Source organism: Cyanistes caeruleus, chromosome 11, assembly GCF_971803275.1.
Source record: "Cyanistes caeruleus chromosome 11, bCyaCae1.hap1.1, whole genome shotgun sequence".
NCBI classification, from domain to species: Eukaryota; Metazoa; Chordata; class Aves; order Passeriformes; family Paridae; genus Cyanistes; species Cyanistes caeruleus.
Window position 1 is genome coordinate 11,995,350 of NC_141711.1, and position 23,276 is coordinate 12,018,625.

The following is a 23,276-nucleotide window of genomic DNA, read 5'->3' on the forward strand; positions in this document are numbered from 1 at the left end:
CAGCTCAGTGGCTCTGCTGGGTTTGCTCATCACTCTTCACAGGAGGCTCAGGACAGACATGCTATCCCACAGGTGGTCTCATGAGCCAGGTAAGCCTCGCTGTTCATACGCTGCTTCTGCATTACACCAGAGACCTGAGCTTCATCTCCTGCTCAGTCAGCAGCAACAACAGAAGCATCACTTACAATGAACAAAAAGAGTTTTATTTGAACATATACACACAGGGATAACAGAGGTATCTGAGTAATCAAATATGGAATGTTTAAGAAAGTTAAAATAAATAAGGATACCAAGTTTTGCCAGTGCTAGGTCCAGCACCAATGTAAGTAAATGCCCTCTGAACAAGTCTGACTCTGACAGGACCATCCCTGCAGAGCCTGTAAAGATTCCTACCACCAGAAAGTGGCCAATAATTTTGGAATACGAAGAGTCACAATAGTGCTTTCTAGTGATGTGCATTCACACTGTTTATTCACTACTTTCGTCTCTTATTTCTTTAATAATATCTATTAAATTCTGGAGTCCAAAAACGTAACCCGTGTCTTGGCCCTCATGCACCACACTATCTTCTCCATAGTACTTGCAGGTTGTGTGGGCAAAGTCTATCATGCGGACATCGACAGTACTGGCAGTTGGTTTGTAGGCATAGGCTCCTGCTGACTCATCTGAAGATTCCTCTGAAAGGTCCTCTAGGTCCTCTGGATCCGAGTCAACGGCAACTTCCTGCCTTTCCTTTCCATCATAGATGATCAGCAAGGAGCTTGAATAGAAGCGATAGGACTCCTGTTTCTCCAGCACAGACTTGAGTTCAGTAAGTTTTTTAATAACAGACTCAAAGAGTTCCCTGCGCAGGTATTTGCCATTATGAAAGAACTGGTAAAGTGCTTCTTTGAATCCTTGGACTGAGAGTTTTCTTCCATGGTATTTATTCATGAACATCAGCTGGCCAGTACCTGCCTGGTAGACCTGCATTTACAAACACAAGACAAGAAAAAAGGAATAGTTAAAATTGCTGGTACATTAACATCAAAGCCTTGAGGGGACACAAAACAATTAAAAACTAAAATAGCATGCTCCTTAAAGCTTTTACAAGATGACATACTGCTCTCTAAAACTGCTCTTGCACAATTAGAGGAATCGCTATCAACAGATCCAGCAGCGCCTGTGCAACTTAGAGGAAGTGGAAAATTCCTTCAGTTTACATCTGAGCTTTTCCACCCAGAATGTAAGAATGAGGACTTTAAGTGAGATCAGGAAAGCTGCAGCTGAGATCTCCAAAGTCAAGCTACAACTTGTACCACAGCCACTCATTCAGCTCATGACCTGCCTCTGCTCTAAGATGCACCAGCTGATTCTCAGCATCAGAGCAAACATTCCTATATAAAACCAAGGTGTACCCCATAATCATCTGTATGTGAAGAAGTCAGAGGTGCCCCTGCAGGAAAATGCCTTCCTGCAGGAAGGCACAGGAGAATAGTCTATACAACCTATAGTTCAATAATCCTAAACATCTGGGTCAAGAAAAGATTTCAAGTGCTTCCAAAGTTCCTCTTTGTTTTCCAGCACAGGTCAACAATGGAAAGTGAACAGTGGCCATGCCCTGATCAAATCCCAGCACACTGTGGTTAGAAATGCAGCTCCCACACTTTCATTTCTGCCTCATGTTTTTGTCTGAAGTTGGACAGTGAGCTGAACACCACACATGCCAACAGTCCTGCTGTGGAACAAGTCCTAGCAAACACTAGGACTTGCTAGCATTCCTGGAATCTACTGGATAGGAGGAGAGAAGCTTCAGAAAAAAACTCAAACACAAACATGTTGTTTCCCATTTGTCACTCTAGGAATACAGAAACAAGTAAACAAAAAATTCAGGTGAAAGTCCACACAATGTCTCCTCATCTGGCAACAAGTCTTATCGCATTTACCAAGCATTTCTTGCCTGCACTTTGCAACAATTCTATCTCAAGCAGTGAAAGATCAAAGTTACAGAACAGAACTGATTGCTTATTAATGTTTTGACAAATTTCCACGTGCTTAATTCAAAATGCATATAACTGGCCGTCCCGTAACTGTTCCCTATGAGATCCTGAAATGTTAATTTAATCAGTAGTTTTAACAGTTTTGAACTGCTGATATGGTGCAGGAGGCTGTTTGTGTGTACAGAGCCTGCAATCGCTGATGCAGAGTGTGGGTTGCAGGTTGCTCCTGCAGATGCTGCCACCTCCAGCTGATCAGTGACACTCAAAATCCTCACTCCCCGCTGTGAAGGAAACAAAGCACAGCAGCTCAAGGGTAACAACCTGTGACATGACTACATAAACCCAAAACTCCACTAACAGAAACAGGTGCAAGACTGTTGGCCACACACGAGTTCTCCTCTCACCTGCATGCCACAGACTCGCACTCCGATCACAGCCGAGGTGCTCTGCTGACACTTGCGGATCTGATTCGCCTTCTTCTCCTCGGATGCGTCGTCGCCATGCTGCCGGGTCCCCATCTTCAGGTCCAGCACACACGGAACCTCATAGCGAGACGTCAGGTTCTCCAGCAAAATGAATTCTGATCAGTTAAGGAACAAGCTTCACAATGAGGAATACAGGTTTTAAAAACATTACCACAGATTTTGTAGCTCCTCATTCTTAACTTTAAGCATATCCAAATCATGCCTAGAATAAAATAATCTAGAAAAATTACAGTTACATTAACTTAAGATGTCCACTCTGTTTTAATACAGTTCCAGTTTTACTAGTCTTAAGAGACTAATGAATTTTCACATTAACATTAAGTGAAAACTAAAAGCAATCAGGGTTATACAGAAACATAACATGGCAGCTGACTTTGAATTATGAAGTATTTCCTGTCTAGCAAGAGACTTTTTTTCCTGTGGTAAGTGAAGGTTTTGTGTGTTTGTATTACCACTCAAAACCAGTGAAGCATTTTCATACCATCTTTGCAACTTTAAAACATCTGTATTACTACTGTTCCAAAGATATCACACACTTCTTAGGCAGCTTAATAATAATCTACAGTGAAATGGTGAGGGTACCAGCCAAAAAATCCTATCAATATGATCATTTATTAGTCATAGATGTTTCAGTAATCCATCACCGAAACGCCTCACACACAAGAAATTTGTTTACCTCAGTATTTAATTACTACTACTACTGTATCCAAGCCTACAGCAAGGCAATTTTTTGATAGAATGCTCAGGGTGGAGATGTTTGTAAATGGTTCCACAGCACAAAATCAATGTGCTTCAGCCTTCATGGATTCAGTCAGTTTTTTGTTTCTCATGCTCCAATCCTACATGACTGTTTATATTCCACTTTCTTAAAGCTTATTAAAAAGAGGCTACTAGAAGCAGAAATTCTAGGCACTGGAACATTCTCTATGTTTAAGAAACTGATGAAAAGAGGAAGAGGACACTAGTTTTTAAGATCACCAATTTCAAAACAGTAATAAAAAGTGACTCATCTGTTTGGAAAACTCTCACTAAAAAATCTCATCTAATGTCACTAAAAGATGTCTTCTTGTGGAAGACACCAAACACATTATGCTGTAAAACCTGTCCACTAACCCACAATGTGAGGATTTTAATTCAGTTCTCTGAATTTCCTAGCTTAGGGTACTTTGTTACATGCTGGAAAAGCCCATTTCTAGAAAGTGCTGGCAAACCCTTCAAAGGACGCCAAATAAATCACAGCTTCAGAGTCACCTGGGACTGCAGTTAAGCCTGCTCTGTACTGTTATCTGAAATGTTCAAGAAATAAAAGGCAGACCCTACTCATTCCATTGATATGAGGTACTTTCAGGAAAGGATACTATATTGATTTCGGTGCTTTGCATTTTCCTTCATCCGCTGTAACTGTTGCTGGTGACATTTCATGCTCCAAGGATTATGGTGTTTAAACTGAGAACTGACATTTCCTTTTTTCTCTACAGTATAATACAAGACTTCAGATTTCTTCAGCCACTCAAATTCTTCCTCCAGTTTGTGACTAGAAAAACAGAACAAAATAGCGAATTACAGGTCAAGAGGAAACGTAAGCTCTTGAGAAGGGGTTGTCAATGGATTTAACTTCACAAGCTATTTTGCTCACTTCATTAGGCAGCAAGCAAAAACTTTATTTTCCTCTCTGTACATATGAACAAGATGCCCATGGGTAGTATTTTGACCACTACAGAGCCACTTCCATACTAACATAAATGAGCATATAGCCAAATGTTACAAAACACATAGTAATTCTACTTACATATCCTTTACCTGTGTGCATGACTTCTATGAAGTAATGCAAGAGGTAGTGATACACTGTAAGGTTTATCCTTTGCTAAGGTCACTGGTTTTAGCACAACACATCACAGCTAACAGTTTATGGTGGGCACAATTAACAGGAATGAACAAGGGGGAAAATAACACCAGCAAGGATAAAGCAGGATTCTGGCACACATAGTAGCAACTTAAATATGTTTGGGGTTTGTTTTGTTTTTTTTAAACTACTGTTCTTCGGCAGGTAGGGGAATGTATTTTGTTTGTAGGGGGGCTTTTTTGTGGCTGTGTTTGTTTGTTTTGTGTTTTTTTCTCTTTCTGAAGCTTCAAAAATAACTTTGGAAAACCTGTTTCAAATTATCACAGCACAAAAAAACGAGAAGACCCAACTCAGCCTTTACTGAGGGCTAAGGACATACTAGTTTCACTAGTGAACTTGTCTGCACTGAAGAGGTCAGGAAAAACAAAGGAAACTAGAAGAAAATGAAAGTGAAAGAGTTCTGGAGAAATCTCTGGAATTCTGGAGACCAGAATTTGACAGCTAAATGTCAAACTTACCTTTTCATTTTTTCCTCTTTCCTGTGCTGTCGGACCCACTCCTTAGATATCTTCTCATTTTCTAACAACACTGTCTTTTTGTTAGTCCACCGCAATAGCTTACTTTTGGGTTCACAGTCAGAGTTATCTAAGTTTTCTAAGTTATCGTGGTCCCCATTTAATGGATATGCTATTAGACATAAGTTTCCATCTTCATCCTCTTCAAAGCTCACCGATACAACACCTGAAGAGAAAAAGGACCCAGACAGTTATGAATTACTCAAGTGACAAACTAGCTTTTTAGAACGCATTGCTTTACACTAAGAACACAGCAACTTTATTTTTTCTCTTACCCCAGTCCTTAGTTTATATCTTGCCACAGGCCAAACCTCATCTGCCAACCTAACAAATATCAAAAGAGCTAGACAAAAATGACACCTCACAAAAGACAATTTATCATATTGGCACAACAATGATACAAAATGTCATTTTCTACCTCTGAAGCAATCAAGTAACAATTAAATAATAACAGGACACAATTTCAATTAACAAAATTTTTATTAATTAAAAAAAAAGCTGACTGGACTGATTCTAAGTGAGATGTAAAACATTTGTTAACATCTTGCAGTGAAAAGTGATGTGCACAAAAAAAATTCACACCAAAAACTTTTTAAATTTTGCATGACAGCAAAGCAAAAAGCACTTATCCAAACAATACTTGGTTAATAGATCCCCAAGGGAAAGAAAAGATGTGCAAGGAGAACAAAACAAGGGAAATGCCACATTACAACAGAAACTAGTCCAAAAGTTTCCACTTAGAATCACCATGTTTAATTATACATTTTCTTCTATTTTTTGGAATATATTTTATTGATACTGGTTATGCAGCAATCTTGTGAAGTAACAAAAATGCAATACAAAGAAAATCTGTTTGTGGTACAGAAGCATGGTGAATCTCAAAAGCATTTTTTCCTCCTCATCCTCCCCTCAGGAGTCTCTAAAGCACTGCATTGCATTTTAAGAGTCTTAGTGGAGCACTGACAGATATGCCCAGCGCTGCATGAATAAGTCTCAGAGATTAATGGAGAAGCCATAACAATTATCTGAATTGTTTTTTATTTTGTTTTCCAGTCCTTTATTTCACATCAATCAGTCTGCACAGTTCTTGCAACTCATCACTAGCTAGGGGAGAGATCTCGGTGAGAGACTGGGATTTCCAAGCTGGGCAGGCAGCTCCCAGACCGGCAGTGGCTGAGGCAGGGAGTGCAGAAACTCTGACTGTCCTGCTGTCACAAAGGAAAGGACAATGGGAAAAAGGGTGGGGGAGCCAGCTAGCAATGGCTTCTTTGCCTTTACTCTGGGAAAAAACCCAGGTGGACCAAGTGGGGCCTCTTCCCTCAAAATCCCTCCCCATACTTCCCAGAAAGCCACATACACTAGTACAGTTGTTCTGTTACATTTCTGCAAAGTATCATTCAAAGATCAGATTTTCTTCCAGTCCAACAGAACTTGTAATTAGACATGGCAAAAAGTCTCTGTAAATGAGCAGAGAATATTAACTCTGAAACATCACTGAAGTTTTCCATCACTTGCACAAACAGAGCACAAAACTTCATCACCATCATGGTTGTTAAAATCAATGTGCTTTAAAAAGCAATTCCATTTTAAAAAAGTGCTTCAGACATATTATTTATTAATCATCAGGCAACAGTTAATGGAATAGGAGAAAGAAAAAGAAGTATTCCTGTTAACCAGTGCAATTCTTAGGAGAACTGGAATTTCCACTCCTACATAACTTCTGACTCAGCCTCATCACAGCTACTTGATCCTTGCCTACCTAAATGCCATGAATTTTCATTTCCTTAATGGCAGAAATAACACTGCAAGTACTCAACAAGACACCTTACTGGCATATACTTATTGCAATTGAAATGAAAGTCAGAGGAGAAATCAAAGCACAAAAGAGACCATACCTAAGCTTACACAAAATGCTATTATCTGTCCTTACCAAATCCTTTGTAAACAAACATTAAACAAGTAGCAAAAAAAAAATTTCAAATTTAAAAAAAAATTTAAAAAGTAGAGAAGTACTGAAAATGTTCTCAAGCTGTTAGCTACTTACCTGTGCCTAAGGGAGATATATGGGCTATCACCAGCAGAGTTGCTCTACTCTAATGCTGTTAGTCAGCCCAAACACCAACTTGGCAAGCATTTCCACCCTGCATCTCCACAGCCTGCCTCAGACAACATCAAAATACATGAAAAAAACCCCTAAAATCTCTTCCACACAGAAGAGATTTCAGAGAGAACAGAGAGCACAGCACACTTGCATTAACAGAAACGAAAAGCCCAACCCCATTCAAAGGTTTGGTAACTTACCCTCATATTGTGGAGTGAATTTACGCATTTCTGTCGGGAGAGTCTCATAGAACTGGTGTTCTCTCTGAATAAGAGGTTTACAGATGGTCTTGTCATTAAACCGGAGGACACAGGAGTGTCCTCCAACTTGGTGGACAAAAGGCTCGAGCAGGACTCCCTTGGAATAGTGCTCCACTTCCATTGCTCCAAATGCTGGGCTCATCCTTGTAGCACATTAGACAGAAGGCGGCGGCAGTAGTGAAGGCAGTTCAGAGCCTGAAGCCTCCGAGACCCGCAGGTGTTTTCTCTGATTCCAAAGTCTGTTAAGGCAAACACAAGAGCGGCGGCCGTCAGTGTCGGCGCACGCTGGGGCCCGGGCAGCAGGATGAGAGCGAAGCGGGGCCGAGCACCGCCGCTCTGGCTCCGGACGCGGCCGACTGCGGGCGAGCGCGGGGCGCGGCCGGGCAGGCTGCGGCGGACACGCCCCCGCCGGGCCGCGGCCAATGGGCGGCCTCGCGGGGCGGGGCGGCAGCGGCGCGGGCCCCGGCGCGCTCCCGCGTCCGAGAGCGGCGCGCCAGCGCTCCCAACAGCCCCGGCTCCGCGCCGCCCAGCCCGGGAAACCGGCAACTGACACCGAGCGCACAATCCCTCCCTTCCAGGCAAGGACAGCAACCAACCGACGTCCAGGGTGGGACGTTTATTTCACCGGTTCATTCACAACATGTCAGACACCGAAAATATTAGACAGATACAAGCTCTTCACGGGCAAGCCCTAATGCCAAGGTGCCATTTTCCAAGAACGTTTCTTTTCCCTGCAGTCAGCACAAAGCAGTGCTCTGTGCCAGCGGCATCCAAAGGACCTGCTTCTGTACCCGGTGACCGCACGCCGCTCGGTTCTGGCCAGACGCCAGTTTCATGCAACCTGCACTTCAGAAAGCAATTAAAGGAGTGACCAAAACATGACTGTTTTGTTCTCTGCGTTCCAGTAAATTTTTAAGTCGAGTTACTCTAATTTTAGACCAAAGCTTTAATGATTAACTTTTTGCGGCTAAAAACAACCTCATACTCATTTTGCCTGAAGATAGTTACATGAACAACAATGCATTTAATTCAGAGACTACAAAGTGTACTAGGTCACAGGTCTATTTTTATTTGTCCTCCTTAGATATTTAAAAGCTTTACATTAACTGGCAAAGCAGAGACCTGCAGGCTTAAAGCAGCGGCACTACCAGAACTACAGACGCCTACAGCATGTCCTGGACATAAGAGCATTAATTGAATTAAACAACTAAACTGCTTAAAGAAACAACAGATCGATCAACTGAATGAACTCCAGGTCCTGGAATGTTTACCTGCACCTAAGGATAACAGGTCAATAAGAGCTGAATGTGTTTTTGTTGGTGGGGCTTTTTGGTGTTGTTTTTTTTCTTTCCTCCTTTCTTCCAAGTGCCTTATTTGACAAAACATTATCAGGTTGTTGTTTTTTCCTTTTTTCCCCCCCTTTAATCTGGAACAGTATTTCCCAGAAACAACACTGTCTTCTGATAACCTCTATTATTAAGATTAGAGCAATATCAATAAAGTTTAATTTATCTTTGTACTACTTTTAATTTCCTAGTATTTTTTCTAATGCAGCTACTGCATCACGACAGAATTTTCTCACCTACATCAGCATCAACAATTTGACAACTCAGAGACACACCTATAAAAACCTCTCAGTTACACCCCAAACACAAGCCACTTCAAAAAAACCTACCCAATTGCACCAAGCTGAGCAACCCTGGGCAATCCCGGCCAGTCCAATGTATCTTTTCAACTGCCGCAGTCGGAAGGGAGCACTGTTACTGCTCCGGAGTCAGAGAGATTTAATTCTTTCTACATGGCTCCCCACTGTAGCACCCACTCCATGCAGAGCCACACTTGAGTTTTCATTAGCATTTTCTAGAGCCAATAATGCCTTCCTTCTGGAATTTCCGAGGGAAAGCCAGAAGTGTGCCAAGTTTCACTGGAGGTGCGGTAATCTTGCAGTGGCAGAGCTTTTATACTGGCACAGCCACATTTAAGAGCCTTGTAGAACAGCAGTACAAGAGCCACTTCTTCCAAGACAGCATCACCATTCTCTGGCTACCTTCCTAATCACCCCTGATACAGAGACACTGATTGCCAACTGCAGTGATTCAGACTGAGTAATATCTTTTAACTTCAAACACTTAAATCTGTCCCAGTCCTCCTGTGTTACAGTTGCATCAGCAGTTAAGTCTTGAAGGCTTTTATGCCATAGAAATTATTCTAGTGAACAGCACCTCCAACACAGATAACGTACACTTCGTTTACCCAACACATCTTGAGGGAGCTCATTAGTAGCAGCTCAACTTGTTTGTTTTTCCTGGATGCCCAAGTGGTCTGGACAATACTTGTACACAGATCACTCACTTCATGTACTCAGCAATGGAACTGTCAAGCACAGAATTGGACGGGACTACTCCTTCCACTTCACCCTCTCCTGAACAAGTAAGATCACATCACACAGTGTAACTTCCCATTCGAGGAAAAAGAAAGCAAGTTTTTTTAGTGCTCTGATATTACACAAATTATTTTATAAGTTATTATAAATTATGTGGTATTTAGATAGGGGTGGGGTTTTTTTGGGAGAAATGTTAGATACATTTGTACATAGTCAAACACAGCATACCCAGTCAGCACTACCACAAGACAAATGTGACTACCAGAAATAAAGGAGGAGGCTCACACAAATGAAGATGAGTTTACTGTGCCCGTATTAGTAAGCTCTCCTCCTGTTTTTATCTTCCAAAAACTACAGCACAACTCCCCCATGTTCCGTTTCTACGACTGAATTTCTGTAGTACATATCCCTCCTGGAAAAGCTCTATTAATACAGCTCTGCAGTAAAAACTGTGTGCAAGGACTGCTGAACAGAGCATCAGCAAGGAGTCACTTGCTATAAAGCCTTCAGCCAACCTCCTTAATTGTGCAAGGCAACTTAGTGCCTGCTTATGAACCGAAACCAGGTATGATTTGAACACAGTAACAGTGATAAAGAAGACAGCAGCAAGACCATATAATCTTGTCAGCTTTTTAGGTTTCAATGAGGCTTCAGTTTTCACTTTGAATTTATTAGGTAAACAGTGCTTCTTGAATGGCTAAAATATATTAATTGATCAGTCTGTTTTCACCCAGTGAAATTCTTCGCACTTGCAAAAAGGTTTTGAGTAAGATCTTACATTTTTTTCTGCTCCATGCCTTAACATTACCATTACCAACAATCAGGATTTGTTTGTCATTTTGGCTCTCCTTAATATCTGGAATTTTGCCATTCAGATTAACAAGGCCTGGAGCACAACTGTAATGCCCATCAGAAAGGCTTTGCACTGTTTTATTTGCAAATACCTTAATTCCATAAAAATTCACAATATGCCAAAGTGGTTGCAGCTCCTTACAAATAAAAGCTTTGACCTCAGACCAACAGTTTCAAGTGGCATTGATGTTGACCAGCACAAGCACAATGCAGTTCTTCACTGCCTTTCCTCTGATTCTACACCCAGTTTGTTCTCAATGCTCTTTGGAGAAGAAAGAGCCCAGAACATCTGTTTTTAGGCAATCTTCCCAGACAGCAAATGTAGGCTCACTGTACCCTGCCCTTTTCCTCCTACATGCTTTTAAGTGCCTTTTACTAGGAGATTTTTTTCAAACAACACATCAGCTAAAAAAGCAGATTTACCAACTCTTCACATGTCAAGCATTTTAAGAGAAAAATCTGACATAACTTGGAGAAAATAAACATGTGCCTAGAAACAGTAACATTAGCTTGAGCAATGTCATTCTTAGAGTAACCAGCAAAAGATGTTTTAAAACCCACACCTACAAACCAGAAGTGACATCTACAGACATCCCCAGCACATGTGACAATGACCATCAAAAGAATACCACGATGAATTCATGTTTTCAGGCTTTTAATACTAATCTCAGGTGACAGCATTCTTTGGAAGATACTTCACGTCATTACAGATTCTCCACTTAGTCCCACAAGTAATTGCATTAATGAACACATCCCCTGGAGAGCATAGCTCTCAATTAAGCAGCAGCCCTTCCCTTTGTAACAATCTCAAAAATAATACACCTCCTGCCAAAACTTTGCAATGGTAAAACTACTGATAAAGAGCTGCCCTTCTATTAAAACTGGGTTCTCTCTAGTGCAGGCTTTTTAGTTTGGATGGTTAGCATCTTTAACTCCACATAATCATAAATCAGCTTTACAGGGACAGAAATAGCAGGGCAGCAAAGCTTTCTGCCTGTCCTTTTTTCTCAGTTCACTGGAGAATGCAGAGGAAGCTGACAGGGTAGAGATCTGATGAACAGAGCTGCTGCAGGGTGCTGGAGCAGACAAAGTAAAGCCCCTTCCCAACCAGGAAGAACCGGGTTGGAAGGTCTCGTGGTTTGACACCGGCACAATGCCAGGCACCCACAAGAGTCACTCATTCACCTTCCCCTGCCACAGCTGGGCAGAGGAGAGACAACAAAAAGTGAGGGTTCACAAGTGGATATGAGGACCGGGAGAAACAGTTCAAAGGTAAAACAGGCTCAGCATAAGGTTGCGAAGTGATTTCATTACTAACAGAATCAGAGGAGGAAAATGAGAAGTAAAATGAACACTTAAAACACCTTCTCCCCCCAACCCCTCTCTCCTTCCCACCAACAGCACAGGGAGACAGGGCACAGGCGATTTTGAGTCAGTTCGGCACTGAGGTTTTCTTCCACTGCTCCAGGAGAGGAGTCCTTCCCCTGTGAGACTGTGGGGTTCCTTCCACGGGAGACAGTTCTCCATGGACTTCCCTAGCATGGGTCCACTCTCATGAACAGCAGCCATATAGCACCTGCTGCAACGTGAGTACCTCCCATGGGGCAGACAGTCCTCTCAAAACTTCTGCGATGTGGGTCACTCTTCCACAGGGTGCAGCCCTCCAAGGACAGGCTGCTCCAGCCTGGAAGCAGGGCCCCCTCTCTCCACTGGGTCTCCCACTGGATCACAGCTTCCTCCAGGCACCCGCCTGCTCTAGCATGGGCACCTCCCCTACGGGCTGCGGGTGGATCTCTGCATGCCCCGTGGATCCCCATAGGCTGCAGGAGCACAGCTGCTTCACCATGGTTTGCAGAGGAATGTCAATTCCGGTGCCTGAAGCATCTCCTCTCCCTCCTTCTCCATGGACCTTGGTGTCTCCACGTTGTTTCCCTCACAATGTTCTCACCTCTTCCTCTTCTCTGACTAGAAGCAAAACTCTGTGACTTTTTTTTTATTTTCTTCTTAAATATGTCATCACAGAGGCATTACCAATCTCTCTCATTGACCCAGTTTTGGCCAGCAGCATGTCCATCTTCAGAACCATCAGAGATTGGCACTGCTGGACATGGTGGAAACTTCCAACAGCTCCTCACAGAAGCCCTGCTACCAAAAAGCAGGCCCAACCAATACACAAGGAAACAGAGGAACGGCAGAGTCAGCCAGCTAACAGGAGAGAAGAGTATCAGTGACCTATTAGATCAGCCAAAGAGAAAGCTGCTTCAGCCCAAAGAACATTCGGGAAGAAACAACAAAGTTGAGAACTGGCCACAGAAAGATGCAAGTAATAAGGTGGAAAACGTACAGTATGTTTTTGAGAGCCCACCCTACCACCTGTTTCAAGCACAACACTGAAAAGGTACTTGAGCTCTGAGTTAGCAAGTCATTACATAGCTCAAAGAGAATGAACTTTCACAACTGAAGCAGAATAAATACATTATAAGAGCCTACAATAATACACCTATAAACCAAGAGTGGCTATAGGAATTTCTCAAGTCCTCATATGACTGAACTACTTGTTCCTTACTAATGTGGTACTTTACAAATAGCAAGGTACATTCCTCAAATCAAAGAAAGCAAAAGATGCAAATTTAGAGTATTAAAAGCATTAGATATGTTAAATATGCTCAGGTTCAAAGGTCTTGCACAGCTTGTGATCAATTTTGATGAAAATCAATGCCATTCCTCCACACAAAACACTGTTTTATTAGCAAATATGCCCAGAGTAACATTAGCAATGATTTGCTTCTAACATGCACTCTAGCTACTGCTTGGCTCAGGAACTGAAGTTACTCTGATGTGTTCTGTTTTCAGGAGTTCTTAAGATTAGAATCTAGATACTCATAACCTCTAGCATCCAGTCAGCTGCCTTAGAACAGTATCAGAAATACATTTAAAAAATTAATTGCATCACATTAGGGAGCAAACATTTTAAAATAAATGTTTCTAATTCTTAACAGAAAAATGAACTCTGAATTCATTTATCACAATTCTTTTGAACCATTCCTGATTTTGAGGATGCATTGTACCTCTACATGTAATGCAAATTCCACAGTAGGATACTTTTTGAAGCCTTCTGTACCTGCAATAGAATTAATGTAACTAAGTAGTAAAAGCTATAGTTTATCATTTTTAACTCACTGAGACAGAAATAACTTTTTAACTCATTGTGAGGCAATGAGTTAATTATATTAATAATGTGCTTGTATGAATCCTACTGTTTTGGGAAACATCTTAAGAGCAGCCCTAAATTTTGCATGATTACAAAAAGCAAACACTTATTCTGGTAACTAATATGGAGGGAAAAGTTTATCTTTGGGACAAAAGCGTACTGACATTGTCGGTTCTCAGATTATTTTTTTTTTAATAAATGAAGTATTATAAGCAGCAAATAATTCAAATTTAATAAAGCAGATAATAGTCTTCAACACCATGAGGGGTAGAGGGACAGTGTGATAGCATCAAGGGAGAGGAAATACTAGAGCCTTTCTTTAAAAGAAAGTCTGGGGGAGGAAAACCCCCCTTTTTCATTGAGTACAACTTGAAACAGGTGGTTGTGATGACGAAATGATGCTGAGCTGTAACTTTCTATGCAAGTCAAGGTTATTTAAGCCCTTTTGCAGCAAATCAATCAATATAATGATCATTAAGTTACACGACTTGTACTCAGGGATGAGTAAGCATGACATTTTGTAAAAACTCAGCAGAACACTTGCAAACTCAAGGGTACCCAACTCCTTCAGACCTATATATTTGGTCTATATGTGCATTCCCTTTGGAAATAGAAACACTTTTACTATAGCTTTTAGTGGCAAATCATGAGGGTGCTGGGAGTCAGACACTGTAGTGGCACATCCATCATAACCACCTACAGACACAAAAAGCCAAGAAAGAGCGCATTTTTCTTGTTGCATGTTATGTGCTTGGGGCTAGACCAATAAAAGAAACCACCCGATTCTTAAAAGTATTGATATAATGGTTGTTTTTTTTTAACTTATCTTTACTAAATGGCTGGTGATTGCAGCTCTCCATTGCTGTAGTTTAGAAAAATTAAGGAACGTCTGCAGATAAATAAGGAAATAAATCCCTTGGATTAATTTCATAAATTAAGGGCTATGCACTGCAGAGGCACAGTGGTTGTCAACAGAAAATTCTGAGTCGGAAGGGACCCAAAAGGATCATCATTTACTTAATCACGCATAACAGATGGAATACAGAAACCCAGAATTATACATGAACTCATGCACAAAATTCCTACAAAATACATTTGCAAAACTCTTTGGGAGCATGACGACTCCATAGCAGTCTTGGACCATCAAGGCAGAAATCTAATCCTGTTTTTACCGTTAGCTTTCAAAACATTAGTAAACAATGTCAGCAAACAAAAGATTCACACCAAGGAAGAATGCATTTTCCTGCTTTCAAATTAACAAAAAATATTTTGAAATGCCCTAGCTTCTTGAGGATGTCAGCTATATCACATCTAAAGGTAATGCTCCTTTAGATATTTCTTCCACTCTGAGAGGGACAGTCCAAGAGCAGTTACAATGGCAAAGGACTCACAAGTGCTACATTAAAGTCCTGTTCTGTTGTTTCTCAGGAGTGTAAGACAGCACCCTGAGATATCTTTTCTTGTAACCAGAGCATCAAGCCTTTTCTATACACTAAGAATTTTGTCTGTAATACAGAAATGAAAGACAATGCACTGAGGTAAGAAAAATGTATAAATATGCACTCTTTCAATGCAAAACATTTTTTTAACTAGCAACATGTTTATCCTATCTCCTTCTATTCCCTAAACATGGAGTTCTAGTTTTGTCTTCCTTTAATATAACCCAAACACAGATATAAACACTGTCACAGAGATTAAGACATGTATTTATACCTGCATATTTAACACCATAGCTGCAGAGCCACCTCCTATACCAAAAAGACTTTTGAATACAGCTTTAACAGACAAAATGAAGAATTATGATACATTAGATATAACATACTAAGGGAGGAAACTACACACAAATCAATCTGAAGTTGCATAATGTTCTATGACTATTATTCCTCATGCACAATTATTTCTATCTTCCTTAAACCAGGTCTACACTATTAGGAGAAATTCAGTTCCCCAATCGTTTTGTCTAGGAAAGCAAGGCAAGTCACTAAGGCCATCTCCAAGAATATCTGGCTTTTTTTCATGAGCATGTACAGCAACCCCTCAGCTGCAATTTCTTAAAATTCAGCAAGGAGGTTATGTGCCCAGTGCAACTGGTATTTCAAGATGGAAAAAAAAGCAACAGCTTTCCGTTTTCTTGACACCATTTGTAATCTGTAATCTTAACACCTACATACACAAAGTTCTGGAAAAACGCCAGTTTTACCTCTCAAGTGAAGCTATTTTATCTCCCTTTAACTAAAATAAAGCCAAGTTACTAAGCATATTCAGATAGAAAAAGAGCATGCAATTCTGACCCATGTAGTTTTTTCCGGGATTGTGTAATTTAAGAACCAGTCTCTTTTCCAAGTAAAAATGCCATGGAAATTAAGAAACCTGAACCACCAAAACTAAGCTACTTAAACTTCCTATTTAGAAACTGATCCATCTTAAAACGGTATTCTGGCATCAGCAGCCAAAATCACTAGCTGCTACAAAAAGACAGTACTGCCCTTTGTCATGGAGAAACCAAAATAGCATTCAGCCTTTAATCTTCTGAAAATATGACAGCAAGAGCTAAATTTTGTGGATTACACACATGAAAGTATTATTCAAGACACCAACACCCTCAAAAAATTCCACCATTAAGATTAAAATAAATCCAAGGCTATGCCTTTCTCATTACCACGAATTTAGCAGTCTGGGAACCGTATTTTGAGTCACTCAATGAAAGAACATGGAATCTTTGTGACCAGCCCTTCAGCTGTGACCCATTTGCCATATATGATAAGAAAAATAATGTTAATGTAAGACAAGTGTCCTTAATAAGTCCACCCTAATTTAACTACACAAAGACTTTCTCTCCATGTAATTCCTTTAGAAATCCCAACTTCTAATACTTTTTATACCATAAGCACTAGGGGCCCAAAGGACAAGACTATTAAATTAAAGCTTTGATGCCTAAATCCTACAATCCAAGGTAATTCCTTGAGCAAGAACTTCCAAAGGAATGCACAGCAAAGATCATTAACAAATAAATTATTACAGGAAGAATGGTACCCTAAATGCACAGTTACCTATTCCATGCTTCTCATTCATGTGTATATTAACCTATACCAACAATACACCTCAAAAGAAGTTTAGTCCCTTGATATTGAAAAATTATTGAAAAGTAGCCCAGAAGATAATCATCATGTTTTGGAATGCCCAGCCCCATTTTTAACTGTAGTTCTACAAATGTAGGTTCCATTAATACTTCTGATGACTAAGATAAATGGAGTTTTTGCTCCAGAACAGCTCACGTTAATGAGACACATTTAATATATACTTAAGAACTGTATTTACATTTCAAAACATCTCAAACTACTGCAAACACATCTCAATTCAGATAACACAACGCAGATTTGCATCTTAAAGGAAGAGTCTGTAAGAATCAGTGACCTCTACAGGCTCTTTCCCTAAAGAGTTGAAAGTAACTGGGACCTAAGACCTTGAACACATAGCTCCCTGCAGGGTTGCCAGTGCAATTACAGAAATTCAAATGCAAAAGATACAGTAGAATCATTTCCACATGCTTCTTGTTTAACTGCAGCAGACTGGATGAGAGCAAGTAAGGACAGAAGAGAAGTCTTACAAGACAGACTCTCACGTGGCACAACAAAATCATAGGGAAAAAATCTAGACTGTTAACCCTAATAAATACAACTCACTCCAATAACAGTTTCTTCCCTGGAAAAGGACCTCTTCTATAAGTACACCTGCACTGTACTTAAAAAATACTTTTAAAATTATTTATGTATTTCATGTTTCATTGTTCAGCGATCTCCTTATACACCAACTGGGACCAATTACAGGCTTAGCATAATAATCTCTGCCAAAGAATTAATCCATTTTAATCTCAAACAGTTTACATATTCAAACAGCAATACAAAACCACTTGAAAAAAATCTTATCAATTTCGGTAATCTAGAAAAGAAAGCTTCATCGGGAGTTTGGCTGTATTGCTCTTATCCTTGCAGCAGGATAAAATACATTTAATGATACACAAGAGCTAGCTAGTTTAAATAGCTCAGGGCAATGGGACACAGCTGAAATATGTCTTATTCCCTTAAAAATATCTGTTGCTTTAGAGGCAGTTTTCATAGCAGCCAGCAAGTGTGCACTTCACAACTGTCTTCAAAGAGAAACCATTACTCACCAAAAAGGGAAGAGTCAGGCAGGATGATTGCAAAAAACCTATCTTTTCTTCAAAATTCCAGAACACAGCACCACCATCCACAGTGTGCTGATGTTCCGATTCTGCATTTCCAAAAAACAGCACACTGTGAAGGGGAAAAAAATATTTCAAGAAGTGTATGTGAAAAAATTTTATTTTATGAAAGCAAATTTGGCACACAGTGATATTAAAATATTATTTGCACTTTAAAACATAATCATGATTCAGCACTTGGGTTTAAATACGTCAAAGACTTTGTTGAAATGGAACAACTTGAAGTCAGTCATCCTCTCACCAGGCAATTCACTGCAGCTCCATCAGCATTTACTTCATCTACCTTTATCCTCAAGAGACTACTTATCTATCTCCACAAATTCAAAATGACACCCCCAACCATTTTGTTCCCTCCCTGTTGGAAATGATACAACTTTAAAATTTTTCTTATGTAACTTTGGTCAGGGTTATTTAGAACTATACTCTCAACTTTAATACTCACAGATGTCTCTTCAGAAAACTGACTGGTTCTATTAAGCCAGAACCAATTTTCCTAAGGTATCTTAAACAGATTCCCAGTTAAAATGACAGTTATATTAGTATGAACACACCTACCCATCAATTTAACCTTGTATCTCCTGCAAATTGAATCAACCTTCTGAAAGTGGTAACACCTTAGAAAGATCAAGATGATGCCTATCATGTCCGGCAGTTTCACTTCTCATTTCTGTAACCTCATTAAACTGAATTATGTCATTAAAAAAAATAAATTGCCATCACTGTCACATCATTGTCTCCATATATCCAAAGCACAAAGCAAATTAACTGCCATTTTTCTGGAAAAAGATATGAAAAAGGAAAATAGCAAATGTCAAAAGAAAAGAGGTCATCTTCAGTAAGCATGAAATTAAGCAGCAAAATTAAGCACCCAAAATTCCTGATAAGGTTTCAGGCAGCGTAGAAAATTTCTGCATCACAGCACTGCATAGCTATTTGGATATGCTTAAAGCCCTCTGTGCTTCAAGAAAATAAAACCATTTTTGCTATGCTCATTCTAATACAGGCTTTGGCATAAACCCCCCAAACTCTTTTTTCATTAGAAAAAGAATCTCAATAATTGTATCTTCTGACCTTGAGTCTGTTCATTTTAAGTCTCGACAACCTGAGGCACTATTAACCAGCTTAAGCAAGTCATCCAAATGAAGTGTTTTGGGTTTTTTTCCAGTTCCTTCCAATCTTCTGTATGCCAGCACGGCAGGACAGAAGATGGACCAAGAGAGGCAGTACAGCTGAATGGCTACTATGTGAATTCAGTCTATTTGGGCTCTTAACTGGCAGATGAGCATGTTCTCAGCTCCAAACCAGGCACTGCTTGTGCCACTTCTTGCCCTATCATCCATCATCTCCTACCATCCACCATGGACACACACAAAGCAAGACTCTCAGTGGTCAAAACCATTTTATGAGCAAGCCTTTCTTTTTCCAGTAAAAATGCAAAACTGGGGAGTAACTGGTTCCAGTTGTCTCCAACAGAGAATCCTCCACATGCAGGAGCAATCCAGACAGAGGGACAAAGGCTGCATGTTGATTGCTGATAACAGCAGAGTGGTACATTCTGTACCAATTATGAAGATTATCATTCCCTTATTCTAACACAGCCCATCTTTCAGAGACACAGTCAGGGCTAAAACAGCTTTGTGCCACACAAGCCAAGAATTTGAAGATTTCAGATTTCAAGCTCTGAACACCTAATTAAACACAACCAATGACAGACCTTCATTTGAACAAACAATTTTGTTTACATTATGCCTTCCACTATTTCAGATTTTGCAGGAGAAATTTCTAGCTGTTTGCAGCAAGTGGTACACTGTCAGATAGCTTTTTGCAGAAGGGGGAAAGAAAGAACTATTTTGCAATAAAATAAGTTACTATGAAAGGCCCTAAATTAACATTCTAATGAGATATTTCTAACAAAAATTATAGAAACATATCTGCAGTTATACCTTAAAACTCTTAAAATGTAATTTCTTGGTATTTGTGAACTATCCCTGTATTGTTTCAAAGATGCATTGACCTTGGGCAAGACAGGAGGCCAGATAGAAGAATTAGCAAGAGGAAAAATCCTCTCCCTGCAATGGAAAATTTTCATCTCTTCAAGCAAGGCAGAGATGCTCAGCCGGACCTGCGTTGCCTGGAGACCAACCGCAGCTTCTTGCCAAGAGGGAGGAGCTAAGCATCAGCAAATTCAACAGCTGATAAATGGATGAACTGAATGAGAGGCAGCAAGGTTTTTCCACACCAGTGTAAAAACCTGTCAGTTTTTAGATAATGGTTTGAGCCCATGCTCACTAGATCAACAAGAATTATTATGAATGTAAAATGTCAGCTTAAGAAAGCTTCAAACTGTTCTATATTTGGCTCTTACCCCCACACCTTGGGTACAACTAGAGCAGTGAATACCACACAAGATAAAAAATTTAGCTGCACCTCAGTTTCTGCCCTTTCAATCTTTGGATGTGGTATGTGAACTTCTGGAGTATGTTTCTACCCATTAAACAAGTTCTGTGTTTAAGCAAGGGTGCAGAAGCATTAAGGAAACCAGTGAATTACATCAAAAAGGAAGAGCATATACCTCAGCATCAAAAACCACATCAAATCTTGTTTCACTTCAAAAACCAGCCTTTGCCCCCAGCCTTTCCCACTTGAAGCACAGCTCCCCAGGAAGGACAGCATCATGCATGTTAGAGAGGAGACACTTGTTTTGCCTATTCTGGTCCTTGACCTGCTCTCAAGCTCAGGCAGGCATTAACCCAGCTGCAGGAGCAGCACTCCTGACTTTTCAAAGAAACACATCAGCTATTTCCCAGTTTCTAAAGACCATCAAATTAAGAATCATTGAAAAGAACTGGCATTTAATACCAGTTACTCCAGAATTTCCCTAGATCTTATCTAATTCAATTCACTCAAAATACTCAGACACTAAAGAAATAGATTTCTAAAGAATGGTTTCTATTTAATTTATCCCTGTAGGTATTTTATATACAAGGATTTTGTACATCACTAGTGAAGTAGATCTTTCACTGACAACCTGACAGCACATATTTCCCTGCCTCCAGCTAAACTAAAAGGGCAGACATTTGTGTGTCACCACTGCTGATAGACTGAGACAACCCTCAGTGCCTCGAGGTTTGCACCCTTCCAAAGAAAAAACATCCCCAAAATAACCTCACACTCTCCAGCTGACTGGAGAACAACTAAAGCAACACCAACACCACTGATCTGCATGGAAGCTCAACCACTGACAGGCAGCAGAGGTTCTTCAACATCTTTTCTCATCCTGACTGACAAATGTTGAATCTTCCTTCAGAGCAACTGGTAGGAAAATAACTTTTGAGAGTACAAAGCCCAGGATGCATATGACTGACCACTGTCCAGTTTTCCAGCTGCTTCCAAACTACCATACCACATAGTTATGACAGCGCTGATCTACCTTTCCTCCAAAAGAAACAGCATAAAGCTTCCATTACTTGTATAACTGAAGTACCACAGACAAGATAACAGACTGCTACTTCAGAAAAGTGTAAGTATCAAAGACAGAAAAGGCAGAAAAATAGTTTTTCAATCAAAAGAATGTAAATTTATGAAAAGCTACATGGCCAAGTTTAATACCTGGATTTTCTTACAAACAAGCATATGTGAATGGCTGTAATCCTTTCCACAATCCTTAACCAGGAGATACATCTGAACATGTAAGATTATTTTTTAAAAATAATTTTTCCTGAAGTCTGGCAGTTAAATCACTGGGTTCATCCTTATTTACTAAAGAAAAAAATGTAACAGCACTCTGTAAGATGCTACATCAGCAAAAGTAAACAAATTAATCAGTTCATTTTAAAAACACACATATTTTTGTGTGGATGCATGTGCACATAAACCCAGTTTCCATTCCTTAATGTTACCACTAAGTCCTGAAAATACAAATTAATTCAACTTAAAGAAAATTTTACAAGTTGTTTTTGTCTAATAAAGGAGAAAAATCAAAAGCAAAGCAGCCAATTCTTGGCGAAAACAACCCTGATCTTGTTGGTCTCAAGTGTCAGATCTGAACTGTTCTACTACCATTTCAGTGCTGCAAGTTGAGTAATGACCAGTAATACATCACCTGACTAAGAAGTTAAACCAAACATTAATATTCCACAACCAAATATTAAAGCAAAATTCTAATTGCAGTATTTGAAACAGAACTGTCCCCTTAGATAGTCACAAAAAGCATGGGACACTAGATGCATTTCTGAAACACCTGAGTATGTGGGACACATAAGGCATTGTGTCAAAAAAAAAAGGGCGGGGGGGAAAAAAAAAAAGCCTAGAAGTAAGGGAGATTAAATGCCAGCATATATCAGGAAAGGTATCAATGTTAAACAAGTGTACTTCTCACAGTGGAATTAAGGCCAAGGGCATATCAGGGTGTAACTACCAAGAAGTTGTTATTCTAGCAACAAAGATAAAATTTATTTTCTTAAGCTGGATGCCTATTTCCAAAGCCTCAACCGTGTTTTTGTTCAAACCGTCTGCAGCTCCAAATCCACGTTAACAAGGTATTACAAAATCGTGATCCTCAAACCAGTTCTGAACAAGGCATCACCCAGAAGTTCAGAGTTTTACAGAGAAAAAGGGTATTCTTGAGCATCACATCCACTTACGCAACACATCCCGTTTTTCATTTAGAACTATTATCGAGCGTACCAAGCAGCCGTCAGAGCAGCAGCACACCCATCACCAGGGCAAAACGGACAGACAACGTCTGACGATTCACAGAACTGCTGAGTAACAGCGTAAGGCGACCACCAGCCCCGGGCTCAGCAGCCACGGAAGATACAGCTGCGGTCCCCCTGCGCCGAGCCCGGGCCAGCGCGGCCGGCAGCCCCCGCACCGCGAGCCCCGCGGGGAGCGCAGCAAGCGCTGTGCGGACAGGGATGCTCCGCGAACGCTGTCACCGCTGTCCCCCACCCCGGCCGTACCCACATCCCCGGGGTGACTCCAGGCCAGGGCCCCCCCTCCCTGCCCGCTGAACCCGGCAATGCCCCGAGGCCGCCACCGAGCATCCCCTCCGGGCAGCCGCCCATCCCCGACTCGTCGGGCCATGCACCGATCTGCGGGAGGGCGGAACTACAGCTATCCCCTCAGCGGCGACCACCCCGGGGGCAGGAGCGGCGGCGGGGCGCACCCGTTACCTGGTGCTGGGCCGGCGCCGGCGGCGGCCTCAGCGCTTTTGTTCCTCAGACGTCAAGATGGCGGCGCGGCGCGTGGCCGGCCCTCCTCGCTCCGGCGCGCCCCGCCCTCCCGCTCGCCTTCCCATTGGTGGGCGCGCACCGCCGCGCGCTGATTGGGCGTCGCCGGCGGC

At 40.9% G+C, this 23,276-nt stretch overlaps 1 protein-coding gene across 7 annotated transcripts; it reads right to left on the bottom strand.

Moving 5' to 3' along the window:
* Positions 1 to 181: 181 nt before the first annotated feature.
* IP6K2 (inositol hexakisphosphate kinase 2) lies at positions 182 to 23,271 on the bottom strand. 7 transcript variants are annotated; one of them, XM_086846259.1, is made up of 7 exons: positions 23,107 to 23,271; positions 17,861 to 17,984; positions 7,184 to 7,482; positions 4,826 to 5,048; positions 3,823 to 3,998; positions 2,384 to 2,559; positions 182 to 966 (listed from the first exon to the last, which is right to left on the bottom strand). In XM_086846259.1, the coding sequence occupies exons 3-7, from the start codon at positions 7,383 to 7,385 to the stop codon at positions 469 to 471; spliced, it is 1,275 nt and encodes a 424-aa protein (XP_086702385.1). In that variant the 5' UTR covers positions 7,386 to 7,482; positions 17,861 to 17,984; positions 23,107 to 23,271; the 3' UTR covers positions 182 to 468. The 7 variants fall into 7 exon arrangements, with proteins under 7 accessions (XP_086702385.1, XP_086702386.1, XP_086702388.1 ...); XM_086846260.1 differs by having other exon boundaries at positions 23,100 to 23,189; XM_086846262.1 differs by lacking the exon at positions 23,107 to 23,271 and adding an exon at positions 22,619 to 22,948.
* Between the last annotated feature and the right edge of the window lie 5 nt (positions 23,272 to 23,276).

What these genes read in the sequence shown, in the direction of transcription:
- IP6K2 (XM_086846259.1), bottom strand. Translation starts at nt 7,385, where the DNA reads ATGAGCCCAGCATTTGGAGCAATGGAAGTGGAGCACTATTCCAAGGGA. An exon ending in AAAGAGGAAAAAATGAAAAG is followed by an intron (nt 3,999 to 4,825) that starts GTAAGTTTGACA and finishes CTGTTTTTCTAG; the next exon opens with TCACAAACTGGAGGAAGAAT. An exon ending in TGCGAGTCTGTGGCATGCAG is followed by an intron (nt 967 to 2,383) that starts GTGAGAGGAGAA and finishes TTGTAAATGCAG; the next exon opens with GTCTACCAGGCAGGTACTGG.